Source organism: Zonotrichia leucophrys, chromosome 6 (genome assembly GCF_028769735.1).
Source record: "Zonotrichia leucophrys gambelii isolate GWCS_2022_RI chromosome 6, RI_Zleu_2.0, whole genome shotgun sequence".
Lineage (NCBI taxonomy): Eukaryota > Metazoa > Chordata > Aves > Passeriformes > Passerellidae > Zonotrichia > Zonotrichia leucophrys.
In genome coordinates this window covers 9,669,596-9,684,188 of record NC_088176.1, presented here as the reverse complement: position 1 = coordinate 9,684,188, position 14,593 = coordinate 9,669,596, and the positions used below count along the sequence as shown (strand labels likewise).

Below are 14,593 nucleotides of genomic sequence, written 5' to 3'. Positions count from 1 at the left end.
GCTGTGTTATCTCCCTTTTTATTTAACGGTCAGCCTTTTGTATCTCTATTAGCAACTTCATTTATTGTATATGGAGGCATGACTAATGTGTTGGAGCATGCAGGGCAGCATGGCTTGGAAGCAGTCCACAGGCCAGAACTGCCTTGCAGGGCAATGATTTGCTTCCTGTTTCTAAAGGACAGGTGGAAGGGCAGTTTGGGCAATAAATACTTTGACACTGTTTTTTTTCTTAGATAGCATTTTGTAGTCCTGTCTAGACACAATGGTAGTATGGCTAAAGGATGAAGGGCATAGACAATTTTCTAGCAGATTCTTGCAGTTATGGTGTGTTTATAAATATAAGAAGAAGTGGCCCCATAGAAACATCCATTGAAGAAACCACATTCTTCTGGAGAGAGATGAAGAGCTCCTGAATCGAAATAATAATTTATTGATAAATGCTAGAAGTAGGAACAAGATGATGCTGTGTAAGATCATGCTGTAATGCAGCCCACAGTGATGAGTCTGAGTGTTGGCAGGGATCATCTGGTCTGGATTTAGTGGTAGTGTTATTTGCTCTGCAAAATAAGCTAAAAGTTGATTGTGAGAAAAGTGAGCAGTGAAACAGTATCAGCTGCACAGATCTGACACGAGGACTTTAGGAGTTAGAGGACAGCACACAGTGTGTCAAAAGCAGAGCCTGTGGTTAAACCTTTTTCTCTCAGTCATATTTCCAACTGCTGGTCCTCACAAGCATGGATCAAATTTAGCCTTAGAAAGCAAGAATCATTTAAAATGAAAATTTCCTTCTTTGCATCATGTCTGAATTTGATCCTCATGTGATGCTGATCTAATATAAAGTGATTTAATGTGTATATTGGTGTATATTTAAAAAACTGTTAATTTATGTTTATAGCATTTAAGTGTACTTCAATACTAAGTCAATACTGACAGTTGTCAGACTAGTTATGCTACTCTGTAGGAATTACAGAAGCTTTTGGTTTGGTAGGAATTTGTGCAGTACACACTGATATTCAGCTCTTCAGATTGCAGCTTCTCCACCTCCTGTTTGAGGAATTATTGTCAGAGAATGTAAGAAGGGGAGGAGGAAGGAGGAGTTGTGGGGGAGAGAAGCTGCCCCTGTTTGCACAACCCTGTGCCCAAGAATCACAGGAGCTGGGGGCTGGTGGGGAGGAGGTTTCCTCAGACATGTGCTGATCCTTTAGCCCCAGACAGGAATAAAATAGTGCATGTAACTGGATGTTTCTTGCCTTGCAGCGGAGGGAGGGATGGAGCAGGCTTGTGGTGGGATGGAGGAGCAGCTCTGGCACGTTGTGCCTGGCTGGGAGGGTGGCACTGGCTCTGCCCTGTTGCAGGGCTTGCAGCAGTTCAGGTCCTGCTCCACACATCCTTCTTGGGCAGTTCTGGTGTCCTGCTGTCTGTCTGCTGCTGCTCTTTTGTTATTCCTGTACATTGCCAGAGTTCCTTGCAGCCTGTACCCAGTGCTCCTGTCTCACTTCAGGTGCATGCTGGTGGTTTTCATCTCTCTTCTACCTGTACTGCTGTTTGCTCTCTTTTTCTCATCCTTCATGTTTTTATTGGAAGTGTCATTCCTGTGATTTTTTTTCTTCCTTCTTCACTATTTTGAGAACGGTTGAGTGAGAAAGGAACAAGCAGGTAGCAAGTATTAGTTAAATTAGTTAATCAGCTTCTTTGTTAAACTGATTTTTATTTATTTGTTTTTAGAGTTCCAGGTACAGTGTTTCTACAGTGTTTCAGTTTCTTATTCTTTCTTTTCAGGAGCTCTGTTCTCAAGTCCTCAGATATGTTCTTAGTATTCTCATACTGTTCATATGTATATATAGTACCCTTATTTTGAACATATTGTTCATATTGTCATACTAAAACTTGTTCAGTCCTTCAAGTCAATTTGTGAGGCTGTATATTTTTTCTGAGTGCTTTGAGCATATGTCTAATACTTTTTGGATTATTCTTGGCTTGAAAAGGACTCACTGTTTTTTAATCTGAGTTGGTTCAACCCCTGCAACTCGTGAATGTCACTTAAGTGGTTAAAATACCCCTCTCCTGCCCTGTGCATTAGTGCAAAAATGAAGGCTCCATCACTTTGTTGAGCTGTTAGCTGGGGGTTGGGTCAGGGTCACTCTGCAAGGGCTGAGAGCATCCTCCCCTCTGTGCAGGTCAGAGGGGGCAGCTGTGGGCAATCCCAGTGCAGGGAATCACCTGTTCTCAGCTGGGAAAGTTACTGCAATCCTCTGCTCCATCTGTTCAATAGGAACAGATTCTGCAGGGCACAAATATCTGCAGACCAGCAGGCCTGGTGGGACACTGTTGTACCTGAGCTGCTGTAAAGGTTGCATTTTAAATGTTCACAAACAGACAATTTCTTGCTGAATTATCTAGACATTTATGACATCTCTTTTCTGTCGTAAAGGCCAGTAGGGTGCAAAAGTGTCACTCAGTATAAACAGGCATATAGTAGAATTTTGATTTTCATTTTGTTAAGATAGTGATGTGATCTTTAGTGTAGCTCTAAGCTAGCCTGCTTATTTATCAGTTTTTTCAGATTTCCATTACCTTTTTAATTTTTTAGAAAGTGGTGAGGTAAAAGGTATTGTTGCAATATTTATACAACGATTTATTCAGATTGCATCTAAATTTTTTTCCATGACATTTTTTCAGGTTAGCACTGCTGCTGCTTTCTACTTCTGCAACACACAACCCTTTCAAGTGTGCTCGGAGTCTATCACTGAGCTGATTTTTGACAAGCAGAAATCATGGTTTTCACTGTTTCTAGAAAATTTGTAATTGAAGACATTTTGGTGGTGGGTTTTTTTTTTTTTTTTTGGAAGAAAAGAAAAGGATGCCTCATCTGAACAGATTTTGAAGAATCTGCTTGGAAGGGATCATAGATCTTTTTACTTTTTTTTTTCTTTTGAAGGAAAACATCTTGTTCCTGTGAAAGGACCCAATTTATCATGTGTTTTCCAGAATTGTTAGTATATGTGAAATAATCTTTTAATTGGGCTCAAAGTTATGAGCAGAATAGTGTTCAGTGCTGGGGCTGAGGGGGTTTTGTGCATCAGGCTCTGTGACAGTGGGGATGAGGAGAATTCATTGCAGGTCTGAACATTTTATGGTTCTAAACAGGAAGGTGAACAGAGCTTTCTTTCTCGTCCTTGTTTGTTTCACTTTCATCTGCTATCCTGGGAAAGAAATCTCTGGAATCATCTTGGGAGTCTGTAAGAATGTGGATGAACTTGCAATAAATTCAAATGCTGTCATTTTTGGATTTTTTGTAATGCTAATGCATTCAATGTTGAGTGGGGAAGAAAAGATGTAAAAAGCTAAATAAAAATACTCCTAAGAAGTTATGAAAATTAAATTTTCATTGTAAAACGATCAGAATTAGGTAGGTGTGAATGAGATGGCTTCCAGTGCTGTAGGTGACCATACTTGTCAGAGTGTGTTCAATACCTCTCCAATCACTACAGAGTCTCCAAGACCCCTTCTCCAGGCAGTGTGTAGGAGCAGGAGTGGTGCCTGTTGACTGATTATTTTCTCAGTATTTCTATGTCTGTGATATTCTCTTATGTAGAATTTCTATCAGCTGCTTCTTGCCCATCACCTGTGCGTGCCACTGTCCCATCCTTGTTCTTCTCCAGCTCCTGCCTCTTTCTCAGCTTGCCTGTGCTCCTGGCAGGAGCTTTTCCTCTGTGGGGCTGCTGTGACCCAGAGGGAGGTGGGGAGGACAGTAGCAGGGTGTTTCAGCTGAAAGCAAAGGCCTGTTTGCCCCTCTGGGTTTGACTTGCTCTGTGGGAATACCTTGTGTCAGAAGCTGTTGGTGTTGAGGAGGTGAAGCAGCCTCAGGAGTATGTGGTGAAATTCACTGTGGCACCAAGCATTATAATAGATTTGGAGTCCCTAGTCTAAACTAAAACTGCCATAGTTATGAAATTGGTGTCAAGATTACCTTCAACTTGAATAAAGCCATGTGCTTTTACCAGCTGTTAGTCTTGCAAACAGCTGAACCAAGTAAATTACCTTACCTTTTCCCTCTATTCTTATGCTCCCTCAAGACCCCTCTCTCCAACCCCAAAACAATCCAAAAATTCCTGAGGGCTGGCAGGCAGATGCTGCCAAATGCCAGCTTGAAGGAGTGAAGTTTTGTACAGGTCAGTGTGTTTGAAGAAGCCTTTGCCACAGGGCCCTGGCTGCAGTGGCAAAGGTGCAGGGCCACCTGAATCACCTCTGGGGTGCATCTGTTTGTTTCAGTAATGTTTCACTGCTTTCTGTCCTTGGGTTTAATTCTGTCATGCTCAATGGGGGAAAGCAGTTGAAAGCTTTGAAAGGGGCTTGGGAGTAATTTTGGTCTTCATCACCTCCTCAGGGTGTGTAATGAGCCTACATTTCCATGGTGCCATTAATTGGTGAAGTTCCCCGAGGTATTTCTGAGTTGCTGTGGCTGAGCATCGTTTCAGGCAGTGGTGCATGAACATGGGATCCATTGGAATGTGGTGCCCATTGGAATGTGGTAATCTGCTTAACCATGTGCAGTAATGCAGCATGAGAGCGTGAGGGCAGGGAGGGAATAATGCAAAAGCCAGTTGAAACTGAGTGGGCAGAATGCAATTAAGCTCAGAAATGTAGCAGTTAAAAATGAGACTCCAGCTGGAATGGGCACACATAATACAGGGAAAATAGCATTTCTCTTTGGCAGTTTCTGGTTCTTGCATCTGAGCATTTGGATGGCAGAAGTGGTTGGTCACATCATGTTTAGGCAAATGATTGCTGGAGAAAAGAGATGAGAATATTTTAACTTTTATCTCGTTAGTTGAAACACAGCAATTTCTTTGTCCTAATGTTATATATACATTATATATTTATATATTCACACACACACATATATATTAACCTGGCCTGAATCAGTTGCTTTCAGCAGGTAAAATGCATTTGTCTGAAAGAGTCAAATTACAAAACCAAACAAAAAAGCCTCACTAGAAAGAGCACTGCTTGAGCAGTAATGGGGGAAGATGTGTAGATTTTTTTGACTTTTCATTCAGTCTGCATTTGTTTTGCTTTCCTGTAATATTTAAATATATAATGTCAAAATTTGGGAAAATATAATGTCATAAAGAAACAATGCTAGCTGATCATTGTGCAGTTTTCAAAGAAATTTTATTTAATTTGGTTGTATTGAAGCAGAAAGTTACACTTAGAGCAAATTCGATGCTGATTGTGGTTGTTATCTTTTCTTTGAAAAGAATGCTGATCTGTTCAAGGAGCTAGATGTTTTCTAAGAACTGATCAGATCCAAAATATGTTAATGATTTTAAGGGTGAGGAGATATGTAATTGGCAACTTGTGGGTGAAGTATTTTTTTGGACATTGACAGACACTTCTATATCTTCCAAACTCGCAATGTTAGTTGAAAAGTAAGTGTTACTGCAGATTTCCTTTTCAATGCATTAGTTATATTTAAACTAGGTGTTCAATAAAACAAATATGTCCAGGCTTTTGTCATCTTAACTGAAGATCAAGAACTGCAAATACTTTTAGCTGAAAACAATAAAAAAATTGAAGAGAGGCCAGATATTGTTCAGTGCTGAGCTGCAATAATGTAGTTATTGTGGCTTTTTCTGCTAGAACATAGAAGGTAGAGAGTTGTTGCTCCTTTTCGCGTACAAAATTGTGTTAAAACCACATCTTAAGTTGTTTTTAGATAGTTTTTTGGTTTCTTTTTTTGGCATAGTGTTCCTGTGCAAAAGGATCCAGTGACATAAAAGTCACTAGTTATGGTCAGAAAATTTGAGGGACTGGTAATCATCATCATCCAGCACTGAACTTTGTGAAATTGTCATGATTATTACAGAAAAGCATGTTGAAGAAGCTGAGCAAACGTACTGTGTTAAATTCAGAGATAAATAAACAGAGAACTGCCACAATAAACAAGATTTTTGGTAGATAATCCTGTGTTGCTCTTAGGGGCCAGGGTGGGATGCTACCCTAGATAGTAATTGTTTTTGTTTAGCTGTCATGGGGTTTTGTGTGTGCTTTGTCCCAATCTCTGTAGGATCAACACAACTTAATTTGTTGGTAATGTAGATAATTAGTAGATAATATGTTACTCTGCTGTTGCTTTGTGTGTTTACTTTCTCTCTTGCTTGTAATTCATGTTTGAGTCTCCTTTTGAGTAGGTTTTGTTTTGATAAGTTGTTTTTATTGCTCAGAGGAAATGATGAATGAATGAAAAATATTTTGTAGTTTGTATCATCACCTTTGGTGGGACCAGTGCCATTTTCTGTCAAATTGGTAACAAAACAGTGCGTGGCAGGTTGTTTATAGGAGCTGTTGAGGGATCTGAATAGTTGTGGCTGGGTGCTGTGTAGTCGTAATAGTGAAAGGTTGTTTTATATTGGAAAATAAGTTTTTGCTGGGTGAGTGATCTTTATTCAAAGGAGGGTATTGGGTGGATTGGGAGTACTTGCTCTTGCAGAAGGTTGTATGCCACTATAGATAGAGAAGTTTATGGTCACAAAAACAAGAACTGGGTTTTCCTAGACTGGCAAATCCATTTAGAATGACCCTTTTAAGAGATATTAGAACCTGCACTAAATCCTGGAAATTTGTTTCGTCTAGAAAGTTAGGATTTTCAAATTTCATATATTATGCAGGATTACACAGCCTGCTGATAAAGCGAGTTGCCATGGAAATGGAGACATGCAGCTCAAAAGGTACATGCTGGGGGCCACACATGTAGAAAGTACCTTTTTACATATTAAAATAAGCTGCTCCATGGAGTTAGCAGAATTCTTTGCTCTTGGAGTCTGTTTTGCAAAAACATGCAATGGTATTTTATAACTTGGCCAAAAAACTAGTGGGTTTTTGTTCCTGCAAAGGAGAAGAAGAGAGAGTGCTTCATAAAAATAATGTTGGAGCACACAGAATGAATCACAGTATGTATATTTTTGTGCTTGCTAGGTGAGTTCAAAGGCAGGGCACTAAAGATTATTTCTATCTCCTAGGAACCTAAGGCGTGGGTGACTTTCTGTCTGCATAGGTGACACTCTGTCTGCAAGTGTGGAGCCTTTTTGTCCTGACTGCTCTGCACTTTGGTATGTGACCTGGCACTTAGTGCAGGGAAATGCTTCCAGAGAGCAGCAGAGCTGGTGACCAGTGAGTGAAAAGATGGATTCCAAAGCTTCAAACCCAGCAGTGTGTCCATGTGCCTGCCCATTTGCCCTGGAAAGGCATGGTTGTGTCAGAAGCTGCGATGGGGTGTTGTCGCAGTCGAGGCAGTTACCACAAAAGCAGAGACCACAAGCAGTCTCAGTTGGCAACACTTTATTAGTGAACATGGCTGATCTCTTATACACTTTCCAATTGTTTACCCTTCTTCTACTTTAACTGTTGGCCACAATAAATCAATACCATTCTATTGGTGAAAAGTTATAGTGACTTCACCTAACTTTCTAAAAATCCTTCGTCCAGCTGCAAAGTGCTCTTATCTTTCTTCTCTCGATCTCCTTGGTTACAGACTTGGAGAAAGCTCCTGATCAGCTGCTTCTTATTTCTCGGCTTCTTCTCACTCCTTTAGCTAACAGGCCTGCTGTTAGCCCCTTCCACAGGGTGTCCTGGGAGATCTGCCTGGTTCTGCAAACACACAATGATTAACCTTCAAAATCTTTAGAAACTCACTTGCTTATTCATAGTTACTCCAGATGTAACTGCACATAGGTTTATAATTAGGTGCCTATAGTTACAGACATGCTTGCAGGTTTAAGACACCACAGTGAAGCATAAAGAAGCCCTTAGAGGTGGTCTAAAAGCAGTTGTTGCCCCCTTGGGCTGAGGTTTGCTCAGTCATTCCCTCGGCCCCAGGTTTTGCTGGAGTACAAGGCTGGGTTATGCTCGGCTGTTTGGCAGCCGTGGAGGCAGCAAACAGTCGGGATGCTCTTGGCTGCAGGCCTGTGGCAGATGAAGATGTTCTGAAGGGCTTGGAGGCTGTCAGGGCCCAGGCCTCCTCCTTGCCCAGCTCCGCAGGCTCAGGCTGGGCCTGCAGTGAACAAGCCGCTCCCTCAGCGTGAGAGGGGATTAGGGTGAAAGCTGTGTCGCATCCTGGGGTGCTGAAATCAGGCTGAATTGGTAGCCTGTGAACTACCATCTGCTGGCCATCCACTCAGAGAACTGAGATGAATTTAATGGTCAGCCTTTTCTATTGAACAAGCCAGCCAGGGTAGCTGGCACCATGACAGTATTGCCCTGCTGCCATTGAGCACCCTGTACTCTGGAATAACAGGTTTCTTCCTAAGGAAGAGAAGCTGTCCAGCTGGCATATTTCAGGAGCACTGCTTTTGTTGAGATAGATGCTGCTGTTTTTGATCTCTGGTGGAGTGACGGCTGGTTGTTCCCTTGCTGTCTCCGTACCTCTGGATGAGGTTTTGTGTTCAGAGGAGCTGTGCAGCCGCTGGTGACTGATTCAGCAGTTTGCTCCCAGCTGCTCTGTGGTGGCTGCAGTGGCAGAAGCTGAAATGCACTTACACAGATGAAAACTCTGTAGGTCAGATGTTTGAAGCTAGCAAATTGTAGGAGAGAATGTGCTTTGTTTGCAAGTGACTCGTTGGCTTAAGCTATTTGGGTTTCCAAATGAAAGTAGTGACTATGGTGGTTGAGGTTTTTTTGGGTTGGCTTTTTTTTTTTTTTTGCTTATGTGGTATGAAATGAAATGGAAATTCATTGTAGCCACTTGGGCTAAGCTTTAAATTTCATCCGTTGCTTATTGATGTGTTCATCTTTGTGGTGTGCTGGAATATGAAATGTTTTTGATGTATCCCATGCTGCTCTAATTAAAAAGTAAATAATTTTAACAAGGTAGATTTTTTTTTTTGGTGTGTGTTTGTTTGTGAAGAGGTGTTGCTGCAATTACCAGATAGCATTTGAACTCTGCCTTGTTGTTAAGAATCACTTAGGGCTGACTAATCAGAAATACCTAGATCAGAATTGCAATCTCAGAACATTTTATTTATTATTATGTAGTAGAATAATTTTTTGCTTACTTCAGAGTGTCAAGTAGGAGCTGATTCCTTATTCAAATTTTTTTGCATTCGGAGTGATCCTCTGCTGTTTTTTATGTTAAAAGCCCTAGCTATGGTGGGGGTTAAATTTAGTACAAACACAGAATAAAGAGAAAAAAATCATTCCTACTGTTATAAAAAGTTGTATATGTAGTAAAAAAAATTCTTTTAAAATGCAGGCCTGTATGTCTCTTGCTACATTACAGAAGTAAAATTCTGTTACAGTTGAGTGTAATGTGTTACACTTCAGTGGAAATGATGCCTTAGATATCACATGCTTAGAATATCAGAAATGTTTATGGTTTGAAGTGCCTGGTTTGGCTCCTGAAACACAGAAGGGGAACCAGTAAAGGTTTAGGTGGAGCTGTAAAGTGACCATTTTGTAAGATGACGTGCCGCAATGATTTTCCTTTGGCAGAGAATCCTGCTGTTGGTTAGCCTCCTCACTTGAGTGGGAAATGTTTCAGCTGTGGGAGACTCTTTATTTCAGTTAACAGTTTCTTCTTCAAGCCATCTCTGTGAACTCACAGGAAAGGAAACTTTCACATAATTACAAGTCACAAGACACTTGAAGGCATCCTCTGGGAAACGAGGGACTGCTGGGAGTGTTTCATGCAGGGAACAGCCTGTTCTGGGGGGTCCCATTGCTTTGCAGTAGTGGGTAGGAGACAGTTAAGGTTTTTACAGCCTGACTTGAATAGCAGTTGGCTGAAATTCTTTATCTCAAGCCTCATATTGTGTTAGATAGTGACCAGGAAGCATTGGTATTTATATTGCCAAATTGCACTGATTAGTGTAGTGTTATTCCTAGAACTGCAAAATGTTCCTACATTACTGCACTTTTAATAAAGCATTTATTGCATAAATGTTTTAGGTTGTATTGCTCAGAAAAACTGAAATCTCTTTTCAATTACTTTTACATATTTTAAAAAAATCATTAAAATTTACAAGGTAAATGTGTTCCTCTTTTCCACATGGTAAGGAAGGTGATACAGTTTAGGCTTAAGTTGCTTCTGTTTCTGAAGTTTCATCAGCTACAGATGACAGAAAAAATGAAATGAATCTGGTTTATGTTCACCAGACATCAGGAGGAGTGGATCAAAACTCTGAAGTTGGTTATTTATAGCTATTTACAAATATTTTACTTTAAAAAAGTAGTACTCAGAACAGGGAAGAGATTATTTTTCTTAACTTCTTTAAACATTTCTTTTCCCCTCACATACTGTGCCAAGCAAGAGTCTTATTAAATTTTCCAAGTTCTCCACAACATAATAGTTAAATGTTTTTATGTCAATTAATATTGACAGGAAGTCAGTTTGAACAGCATTGGAAAATGGAAGTAGTTGGCAGAACTAGCTAATTTCACTTAATTTCCTTTTGCTAAAAATATCTCTGAAAGAAGCTCTCCTTTTGGGATACAATGAATGCTTGTTTGACTGTAGTTTAGAATTTATGGTGACTCTTGTCCTTTAACTGAAAGGGCTTGAAAAATATTCATAACCTTTTGAAACATATTTAACTTCCTCTGTAGTATGTGTTATTATACTAAGGCCCACCAAAAGTTTATACACAGGTTTGACTTGATGTATGTGAGTGACCCCATCAGCTTGAATGATCGGCAGTAGAGATCATGTAGAGCATTGCAGATGAACATTTAATTTCTTTCTAGGTACAATTCAAGTTATTGCTAACCAAGACAGTGAAATGCGTGCAGATTATTTGGAGCACTTGCACTGCCGAGCTGCTTTCAGCAGCACTAATCTCCAGCAGCCTTTCCTTTCTGAGGCTCTTTCTAAACCTCCTCCAGCTGCTGTGCACATAAGAAATGAAACAAATCTCTTGGTGGGTCCTAAATTTGATTAAATTGAAAGCTCAAGAGAGCAGCAGCCCTTTGAGTATTTCGCACTTTGAGGACTGGATGAGGAGCAGTAGCTGTTCTGGCACTCAGGTCTCTTTCCTGTATTATTGGAATTCAGAAACTGTGTTAGTTCTCGATTCTTTGTGTTACTGTTTCATAATGAAAACCTTGTCAAGCCTTTGAGGCTCCCACCCTTTACCCAGCTGTGTTTTTGCATTGGGAGTCATTGCATGTCCTATTAGTGGCGTTTTACAAGCTGTAGATTATACATTGCTCAGAAGCAGTTTTAAATATAATCTGGTGAGGTTAGCAATCTTGAGGAGAGGTTAAATTAATGGATGGTGTAAAAGCCATGTGGAAATCTTAAGGATAGAACCAGTAAAGAACTTCTAGTAAAGAACTGGTTTGTGCTGCTTTAGAAAACTCAACAGTGCAGAAAATTTCCAAGTTAAAAACTGTTTTTGCTTGCTGCTGCTAGCGTTCAGCCATGGCCCTTTACAACAGAGTTGTCCAGAAGACAGGAACTGGAGGCAATTTTGGGCTTCTTTTGAGGGTGAGGGGTTGTCCTTTTTATGTTACAGTGTTTGTAGCACAATTGGTGATGCTGCAGCAGTAATGAATCAGGGTGAAGGACTGGAAGGCACCTCCTAGGGCAGGTTCTCTTTTGAGCATTGTTACTAAACAGCTGGATTTTCAGCTGGGGTAAAGTGCCTTGTCCTTCTGATCATCTTTAAATAGATTTTATCTTAAAAAAAAAATTAATGAATATATATATACATTTAGAGCAAAGTGTGCAGCTTTGTGTTCTCCATGTACATTTTTGTATTTGAAGGTAATCATACATAGCGTGACCACAGTTAAAAATGGTTACTTGAGCTTTGCTAAAAAATGTTTGTATTTATAGTACTTGTGATGGCTTAAGTATGCAAAATATTATTTAATTGATTTTGATTACAAGCTTTATGAACTTGTGCAGAAGTTGGAATACCAGGACAGTGACACAGTTCCTGTGAAGGTTTTAAGAGTATTTAAACAAGGTGGCTGGGAAACAAGGGATCTTGCTTCAGCAGTGGATACTTCATATCAAAGCTAAAAGGTGGACTAATGTGGAGACATGAAGTTATTGTTGCCATTGATTGCTTATTTTTCTTCCACAAAGATACATTCCAAAACTTCTCCATATTACACAGAATCATGAAGTTCTTGGGCATGTCATGTGTTTTGAATTGAAACATGAAGAAAAGCTACTCTCCATGGTGCATAATGATTTTGTAAAAATATAAATTAATCTTTATAGGTTTGAGACATCTGTTCACTTATTAGGCTGCATTGTATTCATTGAGGGGGTAAATTCAAGATACGGTAAAGATATATTGCGTCCTACTCCCAAGAGAAATTCCTTCATAATTTTACTTATATTGAAGTATAATATATTGTTTCTTCTAAATCCTTATGCTTGGTTCTTCAAAGCACATGAAGCTGGTGAGAATGTTCTGCTCCACATGAAAAGCAGAGACTTGCAGTTCAGAGCTGGTCAGAAGAGAGACCTCAAGGCAAAGTGTTTGTGTTACTGAGCATATTAGATTTTACTGTAGATTGAACTGAGATTCTCTTGTGCTGGAAGAATAAGCCTATATGGGTTTCTTTGAAGAGGCAGGCACTTAAAATTATAGCAGATATTTATTGGCTGATTGGGCATTGAGGGAAGAGAGAATATTGATGTTGATGACCAGGGAGTTGTTGTAAGAACTAGCTAAGACATAGGATGGTGACTCAAATGTAGTACTGAAGGCAGTATTATGTTTAAGAATTGGGATTTTTCTTCCCTCACATATACTAATTAGTACAGTTCTTGTACCACAGTGGGTTTTGTGAGCAATATGTGTAGTATTTCTGATTTAGCCTTGGGTTTTTCATTGACATTTGAACAGAAGGACAAATCATTAACCTGACTTAGTGAGCAAGGCTCGATGTAGAAACACTCAGTATTTAATTGGAAGTTTTATATTTACACTAACTTTGGCTTCTCTTCTCTGTGTTCCAGAAATACTAATACGGAGCATTTGACCTGATCTCTACAGCTGGATCTCCTGATAGCAGGATTAGGAAAGAGTGCCTTCAGAACCAATATGTAGCAAATGGGTGTCATACCTCTGAAGCTCCCCCCTGGCTTCAACATTTGCGTGTTTTAAGGATCCTTGTTGCCTCAGCATTGAATTGTTCTTGTGGACTTCAGAAACAGATTTCATGTGGTGCTTGCTGAACGTTGAGTCACCATGAGTAGTAATCTAGGAAAAGAAAAGGACTGTAAAGAGAAGGATCCAAAAGTCCAATCGTCAAAAGAAAGGGAGAAGGAGGCGAAGGCCTCCGGAGGATTTGGGAAAGAGAGCAAAGAGAAGGAGCCTAAGACCAAAGGGAAAGATGCCAAAGATGGAAAGAAGGACTCCAGTAGCACGCAGCCTGGGGTAGCTTTTTCAGTGGACAATACGATAAAAAGACCTAATCCTGCCACAGGTACTCGCAAAAAATCCAGCAATGCTGAAGTGATCAAAGAGCTCAATAAATGCCGGGAGGAGAATTCCATGCGCTTGGACTTGTCCAAGAGGTCTATACACTTGCTTCCATCAGCTGTCAAAGAGCTAACGCAGCTGACAGAACTTTATTTATACAGTAACAAACTGCAGTGCCTGCCAGCAGAGGTGGGCTGTCTGGTGAACCTGGTGACGCTGGCCCTGAGTGAAAACTCACTCACCAGTTTGCCTGACTCTCTGGATAACTTGAAGAAGCTGCGCATGCTTGACCTGCGGCACAACAAACTGCGAGAAATCCCCTCGGTGGTGTACAGGCTCAGCTCCCTGGCCACGCTCTACCTACGCTTTAATCGCATAACTACTGTGGAAAAGGATATCAAAAACTTGTCAAAACTCACCATGCTTAGCATACGAGAGAACAAAATCAAGCAGCTACCTGCTGAAATTGGTAAGTGATTGTACTGACTGAAAGCGTGATGCCGTTTTTACGTTCCCTGCAGTTCAGTTAATTATACATAAACTGTCACTTTATTTAAAACTACACAAAATTATGCTCTTGATCATGCTGTTCCACTGTTCGCTTGAGAATAGTCAATACCTTGTATATATATTTGTTTTTAAACAACAAAAACTCTTTTTCTTCATCTGCCATCTTAAAATCAGATATATACTGTTTTCATCTTTGCTTTGTACTTTCACATATTGTGTCTTGAGAGCCCAGATGGTTTTAAAAAAAGAGATACAGGGGCATTTTTTATTTTAAGATTTTTTATGAATCATTTATGCACTGTTCCAATTTATAAACACATTATGGGCATGTTACAGAGGGGTGTGACCACAGTAATACAAGGTAGAATAGGTAACTATTACCGTGAGCAAGCTATTGGATGCTGTAACAGTTAATAATCTAGGTTAATGATTTGTGCAAGTGTCTGCCTTTTATAAGTCATGAATATATTAATACATGGACTCTGAAGTGACCAAATGTTGTACACATGGCTGATTATTCTTATGACTTTGTAATGACTAGTTTGTTTTTCCAGACATGGTTACAAGGGTTCAAAAGATGGTGAACTAGTGTGAAAGTATTTTATTACTTTAAATTGTTTATTACACAAAATGTGCTGGATTAG

General features: G+C 39.9%; 1 protein-coding gene across 4 annotated transcripts in view; it reads left to right on the top strand.

Moving 5' to 3' along the window:
- The window catches only part of SHOC2 (SHOC2 leucine rich repeat scaffold protein), a 59,415-nt gene that overhangs the window by 11,243 nt on the left and 33,579 nt on the right, over positions 1-14,593 (top strand). For all 4 annotated transcript variants that reach the window (XM_064716877.1, XM_064716878.1, XM_064716880.1 and 1 more), the window contains one exon: positions 12,974-13,908. In XM_064716877.1, coding sequence (XP_064572947.1) covers positions 13,206-13,908 — 703 coding nt within the window. In that variant the 5' untranslated portion in view covers positions 12,974-13,205. The remainder of the gene's footprint in view (positions 1-12,973; positions 13,909-14,593) is intronic.